At 37.1% G+C, this 22863-nt stretch overlaps 1 protein-coding gene across 14 annotated transcripts in view; it reads right to left on the bottom strand.

The window, feature by feature from the left end:
• Window positions 1–22863, bottom strand: part of Dmd (dystrophin) — a 2157616-nt gene that overhangs the window by 50503 nt on the left and 2084250 nt on the right. For 9 of the 14 annotated variants that reach the window (XM_040744180.1, XM_040744181.1, XM_021232985.2 and 6 more), the window contains 7 exons: window positions 14917–15083; window positions 12655–12766; window positions 10737–10873; window positions 10013–10051; window positions 5735–5800; window positions 4640–4705; window positions 1757–1915 (listed from right to left, as the gene is read on the bottom strand). In XM_040744180.1, the coding sequence (XP_040600114.1) occupies window positions 1757–1915; window positions 4640–4705; window positions 5735–5800; window positions 10013–10051; window positions 10737–10873; window positions 12655–12766; window positions 14917–15083 (746 nt within the window). The remainder of the gene's footprint in view (window positions 1–1756; window positions 1916–4639; window positions 4706–5734; window positions 5801–10012; window positions 10052–10736; window positions 10874–12654; window positions 12767–14916; window positions 15084–22863) is intronic. The other 5 variants (XM_021232986.2, XM_013120531.3, XM_005080051.4 and 2 more) reach the window with 2 other exon arrangements.

The raw sequence follows: 22863 nt of genomic DNA, 5'->3' as shown, positions 1-22863 counted from the left end.
AATGTACTAGAAAATGCACTTACTCTTCAGCAATATCAAATTTTATGTATAGAAAAAATCCCAATATTTTCTTCCCTTTTGATTTTGATAAAGATTTAATATGAATGACTTCTAGTCATTATTTCTAATTATTATTAGGGACTGTTGCCAATAAAATAGAAGAAGAGGGATCTTGGTTGTTTGCATTCCCACTTTTACAAATACAGCTACCAAAATAAAGCTATCGTTAATCTTCTCTCCACAAATTTACAATATTACATCTTTACAGGTGGTCATGTGATCTCCTTGCTATATTCTTATGTTTATATACTACAAGCATAATATTCATCAAACACTTTGACAGTAGTGAATTATCATTGCAGTAGGTACTACTATAGGAACAAGATGTTGATCCCGGAATGGTCAGGACTCATTTGAAGGAGATACAGACAGTGATGGATAAAAACACGAACTGTCAAGAAGTTCTCTGGGCAAAAGTTAAAGTGATATAGGCTGAGAGAAAGCTTGAAAATGACCCAGAAAGTAGATGAAAACAAATTAAAAATACTGGCTACAACAGCATGGTCCGTACAGAAGAAAGTGAAGTTGACAAAAGCAAGTTAAGAGAAAACAGTGGAAGGTTTGAATGGCCTACTGAGAAGTATTCTTTCAAGATACAGAAATCCAATAAAGTCAGAATGCCATGATAGATCTTGGTTCTGGAAAGATACACAACTAGTCAGTGTAGAGGATTTATTGAGAAAACAGGCAAGGAGCTCAAGGGAAGTCAAATTGATAAAGAGCTATGGCCAGAGGTCAGGGGTATTATGAGCTGAAAGGCGAATAGTAGCAGCAGAAGGGATGAGATGAATGGCACTCTGCTTTTTCATGCTAAGGTGACATTCTCCCTCAGGGCACTGGTTCTCAAACATCATATGTTGTCTAGATTAAGAGGTCTTGCTGCCTTGGGCTAATGGAAAGAGATGAAGGTACTTAAATGCTACAAATTTGAGCAGCCTGGCCTCTATAGACTTGCCTGCTGGCACTGTCTGAAGCAGGCCACACTGTGATTATAGCAAATTATGTGAAAAGGTTCCCTTAACCAAGGTATCTGTGACATTGTAAATGTAAAACAAAAGATAGAGGCTACTGACTTGTATTACCCTGACACCACACAGTACTCCAGATACTTGCAGTTTTACTGCTCTGGTCATCATGAATTTTCTTTTGGCTTTTTCTTTTTCAACAATTTCTCTTTCAACAATTGCACTTTTTTAAAGGTAATGGCTAACACGGAACTGTTTAATCTGCTATGAAGATGAACAAAAGCAGTTACTTCTGTACTTCATGATGAAAAATAAGAGGAAATACTGTTCCTAAATATGGCAAAGCCAATGAATCTACTTCCTTAGATGTTGGTGGTAATATGGCCAAACAAATGTAAATTTTAAATTACCATGAATGAAATTGCTTGCTTTTTTTCTCAAATTCTGTTCTCAAATACAAATACAGCAAAACCTATAGAACACATGCAACAAACCCAATTCGCCCATTAGCATTAACCCCTTCACACCTAAATTAGGAGTTATTAATCATGCTACATGGCATTCGTTTTCTTCTTTCAGACAAAAAGAAGTGAATCTGCAAAAGGAGCTAAACAGATTATTTTAGCAAACAGTTAGACATCAAATGACTAAGTGAAGATCCCTGGCACTTTTCCCTGTGTGCAAGTGTATGCGCTCTGCTTACCAATGACAAAGCTACAAAGAAAACTCACCTGTTTTCTTCCTCAAGATCTGCTAGGATTCTCTCTAGCTCCCCTCTTTCCTCACTCTCTAAGGAAATCAAGATCTGGGCAGGACTACGAGGTTGGCTCAGGGGGGAGTCCTGGTTCAAACTTTGGCAGTAATGCTGGATTAACAAATGTTCATCATCTCTGGAAAATAAAATCAAAGGTTTTGGTTTTTCCACCCCCCTTATTTTGTTTTGTGGTCAGGGCCTCAGGTGTGTATTTGAAAATAGAAACATTTCTTTGCTCTCAACAATTAGACATTTTGTTCCCCTATTCTAAAGATATTTAGGTACTCTCGAGAGAGGGCACGCTTGCTCTATCACTCTATCGATGGACAGCTTACAATGTTTCTTTTTCAAAAATCCATGTGAAACTTACTGGTCTATTTACACAGTTAAATGAAAGGTAGAATTACAGAAATACTTGGAGTCTATATTAAGTTTAGTCTTTTATTAACTAATAAGTATTTTAAACAAACAATGGCCATTTAATGCTTTTGCTACTAAGCCTATCAAGATAATCTGTCCATTAGCCATGCTACTGATACTGACTGGGTGGGGAGGAGGGAAACACAGTTCTTAAAATAGTAAATAATATCTTCAGTGGAAGGCAAAAGCTGGAAAGTCCTGCTTTGGCCAGCTAATTTTAACTTCTAGGTTTCAGAGGTGGCATGATTAGAATAACTAACCTGTGGTTGCTTTAATTATTGATTAGATATAAGCACAACAATTGAGGGGGTGGAGACATTAAGGTGACTGATTTAAAGAGGATAAGAACAACTCATTCCTCAGACTGAATGTTAAGTGTTATTTTTATTGAGTGGCAGGGGGATAGCATATTCTGAGAGATCGTTGGAGTCTCCTGGAAAGAAGGAACTTTCTAATAACACTCAGGAGAAATCACCTTAAGAACGAAGTGCTCTAAGTTTTTGAAAACTCCATTTTACCTCCAAGTCCTTGGAACTACATTTTCTTCTTAATGAGACACTTAAGCTCTTTGTTTCTGGTCACATATCATTAAAATGATGCATGCATACTACCTTTTGCATACCCACTTAATTTTGTTTTTCAAATGGGAATTTATGTATAGCCCAGGCTGGCCTGAAAATTGCAACCCTTTGGTCTCAGCCTCCTGATTGCTAGGGTTACAGGCATGTGTCTTCATGCCCAACATGCCATATCCACCTAGTTCTCAGTTTTAAGACATCGGATCTTTAGAAAAATATTCTCATGGCTTCCAGTTTTGGTCCATGAAATCAGATAAGTGCTGGAGACGTTATTGATTAACTAATTATTGTAGGGTTGGGATACATTGCAGAGACTTGCCTAGCATGCATAAAGCCCTGAGATCAATTCTCATCATCACAAAAATAATGATAGTGAATATTATGGTTATTATTGGCACTAAAAAGAAACATTTAAATGAAATCAGCTGATTCATCAAAATTTCCTAAATAACATGATATTTTGCTAAACAACAGAGTGAAAATGAATTGCATGTCCTCAGAATGAGCTAAAGCTGAATTTTGTTTTAAAATAAAACAATCATGGCTTTATGAAATAGCTAATTTATCACTACCCTCCTAAAGTTTTCTGAAATTTTATTGCTAGAACTTCCCACATTGAAGTGTAACCTATAATTGTAGTTAAGTTTTCTTCTTCGTGTCTCTGGCAGCTCTAGGATTGCCAGAGACTGTCACATGGATACAGTCTAAATTAATGTGCAAGTGGTAGAGCATCTGTAATAAAAAGTGAGGAAGCCAAAGAAGCAAATCATTTAAACCTTTCTATTGAGATGGTTCTTTAGCTACTCGTGTTCCTGTTCTAAGACCACATAATGGCATCACAGTTTTAATTGGGATAAGGGTATTTGTTTGAAGCAAATGACTGGGTGTTGACTTCTCTCTTATTAAAAATTCCATAATTATATAGAAATCCCACTTTCATACAATTTCCTTTGACTTAATCCTTATGAAGGTCCCTTTCTCATCTGACCAAGACACTGGGTTCCCATAGGATAACTTTACCATGCTTCTATTTGCCTATTCTCCAAGATCCAGAGTTAAACCATTATCTTATCAAACTAAATGCATCACTGCACTTTGACTAAATTTATTCTCTCCATGTTATTTATCCAGTTTGTGGGGCCTCTATTACCTCCATACCCTCACTTCTCTTCCTCCCTAATCAATATCTACTTGGATCATGATAATATTTCTCTGTGTTCTTTACTACGAACACTACCCCAACCTGTTGTTGATGTTCTGTTTTGGAGCTATGTGGGTTTTTGGCCATTTGTAACAGATATGCATCTCCTTCTTAAAGTTTGACCAAGCTGGCTCACCACTTCACTGACAAACTAAGACCTGTGCTTGTCTTTCCTAATCTGGGAGCACTTCACAAGACTGCCTTATTATATGATGTGAAACCACAACAATCCAATGAAGAAAATGCCAACCTAACTTAGTATATGGGAATAAAAATTCTATATCAAGATCACATTTCCACTTCCTGTGAGTGGAGAAAATCCTACTTAGATATTACTTTCAAATGTCATTTTATTCCTTATTCCAGGGTGGTCAAAGATTAGTCTTCTATATAAATGTTTGGAATCAGCAATTTGTGATCATATGATATTAAATAAATGTATGTAAAGCAAACTTTTTGCAATTCTGAATTAATGCTTGTATTTGTATGAGCTCATTCTGTGCCAGGTTTTAAGAACTGAAGAAAAAAAGTCAATGAATGGCTCTTTGAAAGATCAAATGAATATGATGCTAATTACTATATCCTATACTGTCCTACCTCTGAATCCCTCCAAGCAATTTAATTGTCAGGAACATTTTGTAAAAAGAGATGGGATACTTACATGCTCTCATTAGGAGAGATGCTATCATTTAGATAAGATCCATTGCTGTTTTCCATTTCTGCTAGCCTGATAAAAAACGTAAAAGCTCATTAAAACTTATGTGACTTCTTAGAATCTATTCAAGACCTATTCGAACATTCCTGTATACTAAAGAAAAAGGAATCCCTCAAGTCAAAGGATGCGTGTGTGTTTTTAACCAGTTGAAGCAGCTAGTTAGTAGCTTTTAATTTAAAATGCCCTTTTAATGTAAAAACTATGGGAAGCTGTATTTTTGGTGTGTTGCTTGAGATTTTTTTACCCCAGATCAATCTTCCTTTCACTGAGAACCAGTCTTTTTTTTCTGAAGAAAATCTTCCCTAAGAGCAAATCCACACCTTACACTACCCCTTGTCTTTTAAGACAATCAATGCCTTTCACTGATGATAGATGTATATAGCTAGTTAATGCTTGAAACAACGGATGAGCATGTCCAGTAGTCAGGATGCTGATAAGGGATGGATTCACAGTAAGTGTTCTATGTGTTCTGTGACCAGTTTAATAATAAAGTCTTTTGACAATCAGGAAAAGTTGAATAGACTTTTTAACAAGCACAAGATATAATAGTTCAGTGTTTAGGAATAAAAGTTATCTCATATACAAAGAAAGTGGTACAGAAAGGTCCAAGAATTAGGAAAGTTGTTATCTTCTTAAAGTACATCAAGTAAATGAAGCACAAATACAAGGCCAGTGCTTTCATATTGTTTAGGTAACACAGTATCATTTCTCCACAGATTAATATCTAGTCTAGTACTTTCTTTAGGAGGTTAGAGGACTTACAAGCCAATTTAGCAAATGTGTACAGAATATAAAATACAACAAAGCTACCAGAAATGTTGAAAGACCAGGGTTAAATAGGATTGTTCTGGGCCCATGCTGTTGTTGGTATCTGAAACCTACATGCAGTAGAATGGCATGCACGTTAGAGGGCAAGTTGATTAGTAGAAATCAGAAAGGATTGAGGAATAAAGAAAATATTTGTTTAAAATTATTATAGGTTAGCTTTCCTTGGTTAGTTATTTCAATCAATATTTGCCTAACATTCAACTAGTCTCATACCTGCTAGCATAATGTTCAATGCGTGAATGAGTATCATCATGTGAAAGCTGAGGGGACGAGGCAGGCCTATAAGGCAGAAAATGTGATTAGTCATCGATACCATCCATTAATGGAGAAAAGACCCCACCACACACTCATGTTATAGATATGGCTTAGAATGACTTTTGTCCAAGCCTATGGATAATACACACATGTAGGTGCTCCTGTATATAAGACAGCATCAAGTATTTTAAATCGAGATTTGAGAGATGATTTCTGTTTTTCCTTACAAGTCATAAGGATGAAAGAAAATCTCTCTAGAATGATTCAGTTACACAAAAAGTATGGGGGTTCTACATAGCGTTAAACCCTCTTAGCTTATGAATTTTCATATATTAGAATGCTGAGGTTGTCTTATTACTATGTGGTTTAAAGCTGGAAACAGCTTACACACATCTATGACATTGATTAGCATTTTGGAGTTGAATGGAAACTGTGTTTCCTTAATATATTTACAGTCAATGATTTTGGTTCCAATGAAGCTACTCTATTCTAGTACTTCTTAAAATTCTGTGTATGAACACGTCTACAGAAGGTATCTATCTACCAGTTTAACCGCAGTATTATGCTAGTATGTTATAGAAAAAATTGAATGGCTCAAGCTCATGTAAATGTCTTTTTTAAAATAATAACTAAATTCAGTGGGATCTATAATAATTCTTACTGAGGCTATAGTGTGCTCACAAATCTGGATGGGAAAACCAAGAGAAAAGAGTGAGCACGAGGCAAGATCAAAACACAACTTTGTTCAGGAGACAGGCTAGGATTTTGGTGGCGTTAACGTTTTTCATATTCATATCGGATCTATTCATTATTTTGGAAATTTTTGTATCCTTTGGATTAACCTCACCAAAAAAATTGTTTCAAAAACCACTTTTTTATTTATTTGGTTATTTATATGGTGTTTATTAGAAGAGGATAAAAGGTCTCTTCCACTTCCTTCCTGACACAGAAAAGACTTAGGTAAAGAAATGCATCAACTCAAAATCCAGCAGTAATATACTCAGTGAGTCCTGAGCTCTAGCCTAACCCGAAACAGCATTCAAAGACTTGCTTTGAACATGAAAAGGAAAGTGTTTGATTGTTTCTTGTATTTCTGTATGTGTATGAATACATACTACTAGGTTTGGATAGAAAATGTGCTACAAATTTCTATTTTTCAACAAGAAATGTTGTGGTAAGATAATTACAAACAGTTAAACAAATGACCAGGGCAACGGAAGCATTCCCTGAGAGATAAAGGTCTTATATTGTGGAGGTCAAGTGTAAAATATGAGACCAATATTTTCTAGGTCAAGTTTAAAATACGTTTACATTTTCATGTGAAAACAAACGAGACAATTATTCAACTTAATAGTCAGATCCAAAATTTCCCAAGTGAATCTTCACTATATTTTTGGAGAGTTAATCTGTTATTTTTATAGAACTTTGAAATAATTTATTACTAGAAAACTATAAAGTTTTGTTTTGAAATCTTCACTGCAAATAAAGACAATTTTATGCTTGGATCGTTTGGCTTGTAAGTATTATGTTCGGAAATAGAGCAGTCCTTCAATTATATACATATATATTATAAGCTAAAGCCTATCATCAAGGAAAATATATTAGCAGTATTTTCCCTTATAATAGTTGATACAGTGGTAGTGTACAGTTAAAAGAAAGCAAACACAAGATCTTGAAGCAAAACTACACCAGAAGTGGACATGTAAATCCAAAGTAAATTAATGTAATCTTACATAAAAGTATTACACGGAGCTTTAATTCTTAGCCTCGAGGATAATGTCACATTATTTTTTCTATTAATGTACATAGCACCTAGTGCAGCATGCATAAGCACATGAATTTATAATAGTAATCTGAAAAGGTACAAGAGGCATTCGCTAAACCAGATAACAAGCCAAAAGAACATGTTGGTCAACGTAATTTCGAAACCAAGATTTAGTAAAACTGACTCTAAAAGTAGGACCTAAGTATAAAGCCTCCAAAAACACATTCAGAAGAAGATAATAATATGGCTCCTGCTTCCTGCTTTGAAAATACAGAGCAATGTACCAAGTTGGATAATTTCTGATTAGCTCTAAGAATCCATTTGGACAATGCCATCATATGCATGCATGCAAAATTCCTTGAGTAAGTTCTCATTGATGTAGATTTCAAAATAGAGGAGCTCCAAGACCATTGCTAGCCCGACTCGCGTGTGGATAAACAAAATGAAGGCCTATCCTGGATTCAGTTTAAAATACTCTAGCAGATACAAGAAAAAAACAAAAGCTCTCTATCCCTGGAAGCTTTCCAAGTCTGCGCTCCACATTAAATAGAGGAAATACCACTATTATCATAAGATGTTACTACCAAATCGACGTTTACAAAAGAAAACATGTTAGTACCTAATTCTGCTTGAATAGGACAGCTTCACAATAGTTTTTTCTATCTTATCAGAAAAGCATGAATACAAACTAATACAATTACAGTATTAAAGAAAATACAGACTAGCATGCTGGGTTTGTTTTCTTCCTTCAAGGTAGAACTTCCCACTATTTTTTAGTAATCTAGCCAACTTTTCATAAAAAGGCAACCAACGAGTATGTTTTAGTTGTTACAAAAGACAAGCACCCTCTAGTTGAAGGAAGTTATTTTAACCTGACTGGGATAATTTCTTATGAACTTATATTGTATCTTCTCCATTCCATTCAAGGAACTGTTTTCTGTTACTTTCAGTCAAGCATTAAAAAACTTCTTCTGAATCCTAACTTTTCAGACTTCTTCCCTGGTTAAACTTCCTCTAATATAGTAAATCTATCTATTTGACCATCTCAGGACTTTAGTAGATCATGTTTCACAATATCTTAGTTAGAAAGGCTTCTAACATCTACACACAGAATAGCCAGGTTGGGGAAAACAATTACCACCACACATAAACCATAACTGAATCTAGTAACTTCCTACATTGTCTAAGAATTAGACTTCTTACATTGTCTAAACATTAGGAATAAAGAAAAGAGACAATGAACTATTTGTAAGTATGATATCTCAAAATTAAAATAGCACAATAATGTAAGATATAAAAAGAAAGTCTACTTCCTTTTGATAATAAGAACCTAAAATATATCTCAACTAATAGCTTATATTCGTCTTTATATCCTTTGAAAGAAACATTATTTAGATTCAATTAGATTATACAGTGAGATACTATAAAAATTAAATAAATTAAACTCTTACATAAGCCATTTTTTGAAATTACTTATTTGTCCTTGTTACAGGATAGAGCTACAAAACTTTAATTTGATAAAGCATACTGTAAAACATCAAAACTATTATGAAAACACTACATAGCTTTTATGTAGGCATACTTTTTGCTAATGTATACATCAATGGTCTCTAAAATATTTCATAGGTTTTGTTATTAAAAGTGGTCTCACTATGGTGATCAAGCTTATCTCAAACTCCTGGGCTCACTCAAGCAGTTCTCCTGCCCTAACCTCTTAAATAGCCAGGACTAGTTGGGCCTACTACAATACCTAGCTCCAAAATAGTTCTCTAACAATATAAACTAAAATAAATCATTTGTGTATTATTATCTAATATTAGTAGCATTAATAAACAGTGGTAGTAGTAACAGACTATAGTGTACTCTCTCCATGCTTAAAGGCATAACTGTTTATGAGGTGAGTATTTTAGAGAGGAGATAAAAATGCATTTAGTTCAAAAGTCTGAATCTTACATTTGGGAAAATTTGTCAAACAGCATGGCATAACTTAATTTTTGAAAACATCCATACACTTCACTAAAATTAATCAACCAAACTCAGTGTTATCCTCTAAAATCACCTCTGCTGATTTTTACTAGTCCAGTGATAACTGTTTCCAAGGAACAAACCATCACCCTTCTAGAAACATGACTTCCAAATGCTATTACTCAAACAGCAAGCTCTTTCTTGCCTATATGTAAAGGAATGTCTGAAATATAAACATGTCTTCCAGGAAGGCAGCTAAAACATGCAGAATTCTTTTCATTTTTATTAGCACTCAGGCCAGGATTTCTGCTGGCTACAACTTCAGCAGAGAGTCCTGTAGCCCTACCCAGAGTCTCTGTAAGCTGTGACAGGTGGCACTCTCAAGGCCTTAGTGAGAAAAAAATAGGAAATTAAAATGTCTTTAAACAAAACAAAAAAAATAAATTTACATAGAAATCAAGCAAGTGAATGTTGGTATTAGCAGCACCCTTAGCAAAAGTACTCACACAGAGTCTACTGGCCAGAAGTTGATCAGAGTAACGGGACTGCAAAACAAAAAAATGAGGTGGTGAAAAGAGACACAAGCAAACTAGGCCGCAACAGAAATTATTGAAAGGTCAAAAGAAACAAATAAAATCTAACCAAATTATGTATGAATCATGGAAAGCAACAGCCAAATAAAACTGAATAAAAGTGAATGAAAAGCAAAACAAGTAGCTGTGTGACTGCGATCAAAGTACAGGGAAATATAAGGAGTAAGTTTACAGGAGGCAAAGACATTATCCAATTGACCAATAGACTCAGTTCTACTTACTGTGAAAACAATTCCTGGGACTGGATGTTTCTCTCAAGTGGAAAAGAGTGACTAGATATGACCACACAATTAGATACAAAAGAGACACATGTCCACTGATTTGTGAGGGAAGAAACTCAAGATGAAATATTGTCATCACTCATCTGTAAACAGTCCCATATTTCTTAAAAATCTTATCATGCATTTTGGACTACAGTATTTTTTTTCTTCCTGTAAGATCAAGGTGGATTTTTGGAAAAGATAGTTGTCAAGGGAAAATGAAACTGAACATCAGCTTTTTGTATTTTTTTCAGCTGAAGTAAATGGAAAGAGAAACTTTAAGAGACTGTTTGCATTTGGGAGTGAAGGAGGGTATTTGGCTGGGAGGGGATCAAATATGGATCAAATGAGTCGGCTTTGTTTCCCCCATTACTCACGTTTCCATGTTGTCCCCCTCTAACACAGTCTGCACTGGCAGGTAGCCCATTCGGGGATGCTTCGCAAAATACCTTTTGGTTCGAAATTTGTTTTTTAGTACCTTGGCGAAGTCACGGACATCTTCTCCAGATGTAGTCTAAAAGGGAAATCATGATGAGAGCAACTTTAGGAGAGTGCCATTTAAGAACAAATGGCCACCTGATCTTCGCCCTCGTGGCACTTGGTTCGGAAACAGGCGAATATGGAAAGTATGAGCCAAGACCATGGAATCAAACTTTACTAACTTGGGTGAGTTATTTATGTCTGTAAAACATGTATCAGTGGTAAAAAAAAAAGGGGGGGACATTAAAGGTTGAGGAACTAGTACAGTTGGCCAAGGGCTTGCCACATAAGCATGAGTTTGGATCCCCAGCAGCCACATAAAATGGTGGTACCCATCTGTAACCCTAGCACTGCAGAAGGCAGTGATCTGTGACTTCTGGGTTCTGGTAGAGACTGTGTCTCATAAAATAGGGTAGAGAAAAACAATAATCTTTAACCCCTTGTCTACCCCGCGACAAACACACACACTAGAAACACATATACACACGCAAAGATAAGTAAACATCAAGGACAATAAAGTAATCAGGTTACCTAACTATTTTCTGAGTGATAGTTTATAGAAGACTTAAGGTTAACTTCAACTTTTCCTATACTTTTCAGTGTTTGGTAAACTAATTGACATCAATATCCGAGTTCACAATTGAAATCAGACAATTCATAACATGGTGCACTCTCCAGCACTGACTACCTTTATAAGAGGAATAATTAGTGAGGAAAACAGTTAAAGATTGGAAGAATCACCTGGTGACAGATGAAATCCATGCCCTAAAGGAGAGCGTAGTCCCTGTAAATCTTGCTAAAATACAGATTTTGATTTCTAAAACCCAGGCTGGTGCCTGAGTGGGAACATCCCAGATAAGCTGCCAGGTGCAATCATGCACACTTTCCGTGCCTCAGTGTGAGCATTGAGCCTCCGGCCTTGCCATCTCACTAGGACTTTTCTCAAATCCTAGTAGCTAGTAATGTTTTCCTCAGACATGCTAGAAGTTTCTCTACTTCTTACTTATAGAAACTTGGGAAGTCATTCTAACTTCAGGAAGTTCAAAGGGGGATAAAAGTAACAATACCTGCTGGGCAGTGGTGGCTCACGCCTTTAATCCCAGCACTTGGAGATAGAGGCAGGAGGATCTCTCATTTTGTGGACAGCCTGGTCTATGAAGTAAATTCCAGGACACTTAGGGCTACACAAAGAAACCCTGACTCAAAAAAAAAAAACCCACGACAACAACAACAAAAAAACTCAAAAAAAACCCAACACCTCAAAATAATCATAATCATCATAATAATAATAATCATAATAATAATAACACTAACTATTGTACACAAAGCCATTTAAGAGGTGTTTACTTGCAATGTAAATGAGTTATTAAGTATTATTATACATATAAAACACATTTTTCAACTGTCAGTTGTTAATATGTAACAAAACTAAGGTAAGCAACAAAGATAGAATGTGGTATGGTATTCACTTTGAGGAATACACGTGCCACTCTTCTCCATATTTAACATGTCCAAGACCTTCAGTCTTCCCTATGTAATTGCTAAGGTTGTACTGAAGAAATGTGGCATGTCCTCCCTACAACTATGCCAGAAGGAGAAAAACTAAGGCATTCAGAGATATTTATTGAGGATCAATCACCTCTGATGTGTATTAGGACCTACCAGGTACACACATAGGGTGGTGGAACTTAAAAATAAAACAGAAGAACAAAAACAAAAAAAAAAGCAAAACCCAGAATGAAACATGACTTGCAATATCCAAATCTAGAATTCCTTTCAGGTAAATGAACTCATGTCAAGAAGTCATTGACTTACCGGAGTACAATATTCTACCATGGGGTAGTGCATTTTATGGCCCTTTGCAACTCGACCAGAAAAAAAGCAGCTTTGGCAGATGTCATAATTAAAGTGCTTTAGACTTCTGTACCTGATAAAGAACAGAAAAAAAAACTACTAATGCATTTCTTTAGATCATATTCCCAAGTAACACTCTAGAAAACCCTCTACCACACTGTCAGTTGTAAAAACAGAAAGTAGCATTCATTAGTCCTGTATAGTAGAGCAATTAACTTCTACCGCCGGACTTCTCTGGTGCCTTTCCTACAATATCAAGACATTTTGGCAGAAAGATTATCCCATAAACATATGGAAGAAAGAATGAAAATCTCAACTCTTATTTAAACTACATTGGAACTCTTGCAGATTATGTAGAAAAGTATGGGCAAACTCCCAGTCTTTTAAAGACCAAATACTCAACTTTCAAAGAACTTCAAAGTGAACCATTGACATACTGATGCTACCTATTCATCAAAGAGACAAGAGTTTATAATAATAATAATTATTATCACAAAATTACAAAAATAAAGTTACTCATAAGAAATCTAAATAGTAACTCCAGTTAAAATAACCCATCCTTGAATTATATACTCTGTAATTTGCTGGCATGATTCATCTTCATGTCAACTGGACAGTTTCTTCTCTCCAGAAATTCCTCACCATACTATCCAGAAATGACACCAAAAAAAGCCAATGACAACATTGGGTTAAATCAAAGATTTTCTAATTTCTAAGTACTAATTGGTACATTTTCCTTCAGTCACGATTACTATATACTTGTTTCAGTCCTGATTTTTGCCTTCTCAGATAAGAGCCTCAGCCAATTCAGATAAACATATTCTTGATGTCACATATGGGAAAGTGGGAAGAAAAGCTAGCATTTTTTAGATCTCAACCATCATTTCAGAGGGGATAAAGAAAAAAGAGAAGTGTTGATTCTTAAAATAATCTAATTTGATAAGGGCAAAAGAATTAAAGGTTAAAAAAAGCCCTCTCTTAGGTCCTCCAAAGCATGGCCCTTTTTGATTTTATAAAATTTCCCTCTGTTGTACACAAATCCCACTGGCTCAGGAAGCTGGCTCAGGAAGATAAGGAATGGAATGCAGTCACCTGCAGCTCCCCTCCGAGCCTCTCAGCCCCTGTAGTATCATCCTAATCTGCCCGAAACCAGTAAGGAAAAAAGGTGTATTTTGTAAGAGCCTGTCTTACTAGGCCTTAGAAACCTCCAAAGCTTTTTTGAAAAGCTGCATGAAGTACACAAGGAAAAACAACAGTAAAATAAAAAAATAGGGAATAAAGTCATAAAACACATTTAAGCACAACTAGAAACCAGCATTTACTTTGGCTGCTAGATGAATTAGGAAGGGACATAAGCTCCATAGCTAGTGTATAATCCTGTTGATTATTTTTGCTATGGAAAGGCTCATATTGATCCAGATGTTTAAATGCATCATCATTTCAGAATTAGGACTTGGGATTATTATTAGATTAGTTTATTTAAAAATAACCTACTTCTCCAAATGAGTCAATTGTTTTCCATGTCATTTAAGAATACCAAAATAATAGGGTGCTATTTCCTATCTCTCTCACCTTTACATTTATAAGGAACATTTTCTGTTTTTAGCTGCTTTGTGAATCTCATTTGCTTGCATACCTTTATTCCCCTAGAATTTCAACAGGATATTATGGAAAGAAGAGAATCAGATTCAAAGAAAAAGGAGAAAGTTCTAAGATGCCTGCAACAATTCTTGTTACTTAAGGGGTAAAAAGAAGTGCTGCCAAGTGAGAAAGAAACTGAGCTACCAGGATGCGTCTTCCCAGAATAGAATCAACTCTTCGTCTTAGAACTGATTCTTGGAGGATTTCTATAAACAGAAAAGGCCATGAAAAAAGAAAACAAGGGTAAAAATGTTTTCGTTCCAGGAAGCAGGAGGTACAGTTCATCTGGGTACCCTTGACAAACAAATACCTCTGTGGAGACGGGTCCTCACTCTTGCCCAACCAAAAATGTGGTTGTGAAGAGCTGAAGAGTGAAGGTGGAAAGGGGCATCTGCCTAATGAGTCAGGTCCACCAAAATAACCCTGTGATCAGCTGAATGACAGCACTGATCGATGCTTTAGCATCATCACTTTCTCTCCCACTTTGGAAAGGAGCAAACTAACAGCAACTGACACAGGAGACAAAAGACCGAGTCGTGAAAACCTGAAGGATGATGAGATTATTTTGTTGAAACCTAATACCTGAATCCAATGATTGGACACTCCTTGCAGATGTTACACTTAGCCTGGTGCTTGGCAGTTTCTGCAGCAGCCACTCTGTGCAAAACAGGCAGCCACACCATAGACTGGGGTTCCAGGCGCATCCAGTCAAGGAAGAGGGCTGCTTCAATTTCAGGTTTATTATTGGCCTGGGAAAAGAAAAGGGAGAGGGAATTTGGACTACAATTCAACAAGAGATGGTGAGATAATAAGAAGGTATTCATTTTTTTAGGCAATAAATCAAAAAGAAAGAGTAGCAAGAACCATGGTTTCTCTGGAAGGTTCTTTCCCCTGCTTATGTCCCCTTACCATCTACCCCGTCTAACAAAACAAAACCAAGAAATTGGTTTAAAGATAATGCAGAAATACACAGTAGAATGAGACCAGATTTACCTCTAATTTTTGGCACAAATATGTAATAGTTAGCTGAAAGTGCAAAGTGTTTACTGATTTAAATTTAAAAGAAAGTGCCAAGTGTTTACTGATTTAAATCTAAAAGAAAGGGGTAAACACCTCAAGAACTACTGCTTCTTTTTTCTTTCTGCAGGAATTCCTTTTCATTGACTCCCAGTGAAGGACTTTACATTTCCATCACAGAAAGGCAACTAGATTTGGACTGAGACTTCGTTTTAACTGTGTAACACTGAGCACTCCAGCAGTACTCTAGTCCTTACTTACTACCAATGACAAATTTAACACCAAAATAACGACTGTTTAACCTTGGATTTCCTTGTTCCAAAATGGTTATCATTTCAAACCACTGATCCAAAACACCTGCCAATCTCTTTTCTCTATGTGAGAGTCATCACAGACAAACTGTAAAGGAATCATTGAATGTAAAAATGAAAGAGATAATGCAAGTCAGTTCACTCTTTTGCACTGGCACCATGGCACTGTTTGAGTGTCCAAACTCTCCTAACCAGTGCCAGTGTGTTCGCACAGCCACTATCTAAGTACCACCCAGGTGAGAAGGCAAACATTCTGAAAGGGTGACCTTGAACATCTGTGTAATGGACCTCAGTCAAAACTGTTGCATCATACTGAACTGAAATCACAGCAAACAAGCAAAGCTGTATATTCATAGCCCTCAAATCCAAGCCTCAATTTTGCTACTCACTGTCCATGCAATCTTGGGAAAATATCTTTAGTTATATGCCTTAATCTTCCTCTGTTATGAAATGAAAATTTTAACATTATCTGCTTCACAGGGCTGTTTTAAGATTACCTGAGTTATCAAACTGAAAGGTATCTAGGTCAGTATTTGGCATTTGGCAAGAAGCATGTTTGCTGAGATTATCATTCCCAGTATCATTCAACTCACTGGAAGCTTCTATCAAACCCAGGGCTTCATACATGCTAACTCTACACAGTCCTGTCAATTTTTATCAGATCTTCTGTATTTGGCCCTACCTCTTCATCTATGTTACTTTTATTTCTTCATGCCGCATGTTTCAGTTTGTCAATATCCTTCAGAAACAATTACTCAAATAATTTCTACTTGGAATGATAGCTCTGTTGTTCTGTACTGGGTAATGGATCACTTTTATTTGGTCTTCCCTACAATTTCTACTCAATTCAAACCTCTGGGTCAGTGTTTTCCAGTACATCCAGCAAAATGCTTTGTGAAAACTAGGTTAAAAAATTAAGGATTAATAAATATAATTTTACTTTTCACCCACCTCTTAAAACACTTAACACTTTAAAATGCTTAACACTTTAACATAATAAAAATGAAGGTTATCAGGGAAAAATATGTCAAACTTTGTTTGACCTCAAATTTTCCCCATTTATAAATCAGTGACCCCAAGAACTTTATTCACTTCTAGTTCACAAGGTCTGTGACTAATACAATACATTGTAGGTAATGTGGTTCTCTTCTGTTATCCATAGTTCTTTCACTCTATACTTATCTTATCGGGATATCTTTCCTTTTACATGTTCCAAGAATTTTCCTGTTAGTTTGAGTCCATTGTAACCTTTCATTCATTTAAGAATCCTGACAACAATAAATTAGCCATTCCCACCTTAGGGCTTTTCATATTTCAAAGTAAGTGTTCTCTCTTCACATTGAAAAGTTACTGGTGAAACCAAGCATAAGTTGGTGCCAGCACTTGGGCGGCAGAGGTAGGTGCATCTCTGTGAGTTCAAGGCCAGCCTGGTCTACATAGTGATTTTCAGGACAACCAGGGCTATTTAGACAAATAATTTCACAAAATACAGGGAGAAAGACAGAGAGAGAGAGAGAGAGAGACAGAGAGAGAGAGAGAGACAGAGAGACAGAGAGACAGAGAGACAGAGAGGGAAGGCAGGAGAGAGGAAGGGAGGGAGGGAGGGACTCAGGAAGAAATGAAGTTTACTGCTGAAAGCCTTGAATAGACCAAGGGCAAACATTAAGACACACTGAGAAAGCCTACAAGTTTAACATAACCTGGGATTCTGTCCTCTCTGGTTGTTGAACTCTTCCCAATAATATCATCTATTTTCTGCTGCACACATTACTCTATCACACAAAGATATAAGAGACTTTGTCAAAAGAACTGCCAAGTACTCAGCTACAATATGTCCTATAACAATCTCTTGCTCCACTGGTCTAGAAACCAACTTTAGCAAAATAACCCTTTCTAGCCAGGAGACAAACCATTACAGAAAAGTGGTAAATTGAAAAGCATTACTAACTCATTACTATTTATTGGTATGAATTTACTGATACTTAATCAGGACCTATATATTTGATCTGACTTATGTTTATATGTATATAATCTCTTATGTATGGATGTTTGTTATTAGACTTCAATAGGCATGCTACAATCTGTGTAACCACAGAGATTATCTATATTGTAAGGGAGTGGGGAAAGCAGAGGGTCTTTAGAAGAAAGGAAAATAGAATAGATAGTTATGGAGAGACTGAAATGGATCATTAAAAAGGGAGAGGGGTGGGAAGAGGGAGGAAACGGGGAGAATATGGAGAGGGACAACTAACACCAAGGGTTATTTGAGTGGTCATATTGAAACCTACTATTGTAGAAGCTTCTTAAAGTATATACATATATGAAGAGAATCTAAATGGCATCACCAAGTAATGGAGGAGGGAAAGTCCCAAACTCCACATCTTTTACTATTAAGTGAAACACCCAGTTTCAGAAATGGGTTACATCTATCAGAATTGCTGGTCAAGGGATCCCATGGACACCCCCAAACAAGTTAGACTTTTGCCAAGGCTATCGGTTGCTTTTCAAAAACTGATGGCAAAGTCCTATTGCTGAAGACAACACTTCCACAAGTCAAGGTGGTGTCTACTAGAGCCTTTCTCCCTACTGACAAATGATTGTGGGATTGGAAGGCACTCTGAACACTACCAGAGGAAAAAGTTAAACACAAACCCAGAGACAAACCCTTAGGTCTACAATGGTAACCTGCACCCAAGATATGTGAATGCAATAGTGGTACAAAGCTTGTGGGAGTAATAAGTCACTATCTGATTGGATTTAAGGCTTAGGCCATGAAATGAAACCCAGGCATGAAATTTCTTGATTGACCAAGTACCTGAGACTAGACAGACCATGGACCTACGAGAAAAACATATACTATTCTGCTAAAGTAATGTAGCAATAAAATACTTCTTGACAACCTTCTGCCATACTCAAAGATGAGTATCTAGTTCAACCATTATCAGAGAAGCTTCATCCTGTAGTAGATAAGAACAAATACAGATACCCACAACTGGACAGTGTGCAGAGAGAAAGACATTGGAACAAAATGACATATAGCCATCAGATTTCTTTCCTCAGGGCTCCAGTAACTTTGTAGAAGAGAAAGTGGATAGAATGCAAGAGACAATGGGCATGGAAGACACCAAAAAACAGTGCCTTCTAAACACAACATGACTGGCACACATATGAACCCACAGAGACTATGGCATGATGCACAGGCCCTGCATAGTGTCCTAGGTCTGAGAGGGTAAGTGGACACAAGCCCCGATCCCTAACCAAAAGCTATCTTCAATTGCCAACTGTTTGTAAAGGAAAAATCAATTGTCTCCAAGGAAGTCTCACTGGGTATCATGCCCAGCAGTAGATAGCTAATATGAATCAAACTAGATAGTAGTACATTTTTTGTCTCATATTTTGTTTGGGCACTCTTTATCTTACTGTTCTTTTGCTTGCATAATATGGTTTTGGATTCTGTGTCTTTATGGATTTTCTCTCTGTGTGTGTATTGTGTGTGTATGTGTTTCTCTTGTACTTTTTCTTTGTTTTATATCAATCTGTTTTTGTTAACTGCTTGTTTTCTAAAGAGAGAAACAAAGAAGGTGAAGCCGGGCAGGTTGAAAGAATCAGAAGATTGATCTGAATATACCATATGAAAATATATTTTCCATTAAAATGCAGTTGTGGACACTCAGGTTTTTTAAGGGTGTGACTTCTGGTAGGTGACCCATGCTCCAATGGATGGCCCCACATCTAAAGGCAATACAAAATGGTCCTGGCAGCTTATTTTTCCTCAAGAGGCTAAATTTGGCTATGCGTGCCTTTAATTTCAGCAACTGGGAGGCAAAAGCCAATCTGTTCTACACAATTAGTTCAAGGTCAGTCAGAGCTATAATAAAGGGATAATAAGTTGGGAACTCACAGAGAGATGTTGGATGGATCTGTGAATTAGAGGAAGGGGTAAATATGATCAAAATACATGGTATATAAGCCTCAATAAATTAGTAATAGTATTAAATTAAAAACAAAAAAGTGTAATTCTTTTGGCTACAACTAACCCAGAACTTAGAGGAGTCTTGACATAAAGGTACAACAATAATTAACGGGTTTGAAAGACCTAAGAACCGCTAAAGGCAAATGGGATTATTTAGCCATGAAAACAGAAGGAGAAAGGGAAAGAACAAGCAAGGAAGGGTGGCTGAAATGGCGATGTAATAACAGTTTTCAATTATGTGGACGGCTCTTGCATAGGGACCTATGACCAGCTGTTCTATCCCTCCACTGGGGACTGAACAAGAAGAAACAGGCTTAAGCAGCATGAAGAATTTAGGCTGTAACTCACGCGGAAGAATTTCCCAGTGCTGAAAGTTGTTAAAGCATTAGTGTGAATTACCAAGGGAAGCAGTAGACTGTGCTCTTTCAAAATACTATAGATTCTTAAGGGTTGGAAATTCTCAACATTCTTCCCCGCTCTCAAGATACACGAGCCATCATTTTGGCTCCTAAAACTGTTCACCAATGCCAACTGACAGCACTGAAGACAAGATATGGGGGTTCAGATTCGCATTCTGTTTCCATCTTTCATTTTTATAACAACACTACTCTCTGTCCCCATGGTATATTGCCTCTGCTTTGGTCTGGCAACAAAGAAGAAGGAATTAAAAACCAGCCTAGCTTCTAAAAAGATCTAACAAAACTGAAGTTAAAACCCAACTGAAATCTGAAATTGCATTTTGATCATTCTACACACACACACACACACACACACACACACGCACGCACGCACGTGCGCAAGAAGAGAGAGAAGAAACAAAGAGACAGAGAGATAAGACAGAGACAGAGAAAATGCATGAGTGGGTACTATTTTGATGATGTATTCTAAATAAAAACCATGATGGCATTCAAAGGATTGAAATAATCCTTATAGATTACTTACATACATAAAACTTCACACATTTTGTTTCGTCCATACCCAGTGTGACTTTATGCTCAACATTAAATGCTGCTTTCAAGTCTACTATGCAAAAATCAATTTATGCTTTGGGTTTTCCTTGATGGATGGTGTTATTCTTTTTACTTTTGATTTTGGCAATACCTCCTTTTATCCTCATCCATTGCATATGCATAAAATGTTGTCTTAGTTACTTCCCCTGTGATAAGCAGGGTTTGGAAGCATCTTGATTTTCCTTATGTCTTAACTGTCCAGGGCAGAATCCGGGGGTTATGAATATAGCTTGGTTGGTAAAGGGCTTATGTAGTATGCAGGAAGCCTTGGTTCTGTCCCTAGCATCATATAAAACTGGGTGCAGTGGTACACATCTGCAATTCCAGCATTCAGGAGGTGGAGGCAGGTTGATCAATCAGAAGGCAAGGTCATCCTTGGCTACATGCTGAGTTCTAGGAGGCCAACCTGGACAAATGAGACCCCATGTTCCAACAAAAGAAATAAAGAAAAAGGAAAAGAACAAGAATAGATTTTAAGCCTGAAAGTTAGGAGAAACAATAATTGTCATTACTGTTATTCTGTCACAGCAGATTGGAGGGTGACTTTATACAAATGTCACTTTTTACACAAGTAACTGAAAAAGCAGTTGGAAAAAATACTGATATCTAGAGTTTCTAACCCAAGTATTTAATTGCCAATATAAGAAATGTAGGAGTATTAAATGGCAAGTTGGGAGATAATGACTTGCTAAGTTATCGAAGAACCAACTGGTTGCCAGGAGATCAATCTGACTACTGACATTTCTCTAGGGATAACAGCATCATTTCATGGTTAAAGAACAAATGCAAGTGGAAGATTTCTCAGCAAACCACAAACTCCAGCTATCAAAACACACATATCCTATTTTATTCCCTTATTTCTTAGGGAAGACAACCAGAATTTCTACTATGATGTTTATGAAAACCATGCCAGTACTTAACAAAGAAAAATAATCCACATTGAGAAGGAAACATTATATAAGTTTGTAATTAGTTACTCTCACAGTAGCAAAAACATACAAAACTGGAATCAAAATTTGTCTATCCATTCACTAGTTTCTTTCCTAAACTGAAAATTATTCAAGGGCAGGAACTTTGCTTCGAGGCCTTCCATAAAAAATTTGCAGATTTAATTGTTAGTAGGAATTAATTTTCAAAGTGGTCACATTTTAAAAAGGAAGACTTCCTCAACTGAAGAGTGGATAGAGAAAATGTGGTACATTTACACAATGGAGTATTACTCAGCAGAAAAAAACAATGGAATCTTGAAATTCGCAGGGAAATGGATAGCACTGGAAGAAACCATCCTGAGTGAGGTAACCCAGTCGCAAAAAGACAAACATGGTATGTACTCACTCATATATGGATTTTAGATATGGATCAGGATAGTGCCAGTCTGCACTTCCACAGATAGAGAGTCTGGGAAACAGGAAAGAACCTAAAAGATATGCATATATGCATAGTACCCAAGAGAAGAGGATGGAGACAAGATCCTCTGAATGGATGGGGAACACGGCGAGGGGTGGGGGGGAGTGGGACCTGGGAAGAATAGAGGGGGTAAAGAGGAAGGGAGTTGGTCATGGGGGAACAGGAAGTTGAGGGGGTGGGGGTAGAATAGGGGGAAGAGGGAATCATAGGATCGAAGACAGATCAGGCACCAGAGTGACCTCGAGTGATCTAAAGGGATAACACCAATTGGCAAGCTAAGCAATAGTGGAGGGACCTCCTTGATTGCCCATCCCTGATAATGAACTTGATGTCTATAACCATCCGGGAGCCTTCATCGTGTGACTGATGGATGCAGAGGCAAACACACAACTAATCACTGAACTGAACCCAAGGAACCCAGTGACAGAGAGGAATGATGAGCAAATTGGCAAAGAATGGGCTGGCAAAACCAGCAGAGACAGCTGATCTGAACAGGGGGAGTGCTCTTGGACCCCAGACCCACAGTGGGGAGGCCAGCATGGGACTGATCTGGACCCCCCAAATGTGAGTGTCAGTGAGAAGGCCTGGGCAACCTATGGGGCCCTGAGGTGTGGATCAGTGTCTATCCCTGGTATACAAACTGTCTTCATGTGCCTATAGCACAAAGAGAGATGCTCTCTCAGCCTGGACTCTTAGGGGAGTGCCTTGACCCTACCAAGAGTAAAATGACAGACTCTAGATATCCCCTATGTGGAAGGATTTGGCAATAGGGTGGGAGGGAGGGGGGAAGGGGGGTGCGGGAAGAGGGGAG

Source organism: Mesocricetus auratus, unplaced genomic scaffold, assembly GCF_017639785.1.
Source record: "Mesocricetus auratus isolate SY011 unplaced genomic scaffold, BCM_Maur_2.0 Super-Scaffold_100003, whole genome shotgun sequence".
NCBI lineage: Eukaryota > Metazoa > Chordata > Mammalia > Rodentia > Cricetidae > Mesocricetus > Mesocricetus auratus.
Note: the sequence above shows the minus strand (reverse complement) of the source record. Positions and strands in the feature narration are given on the sequence as shown.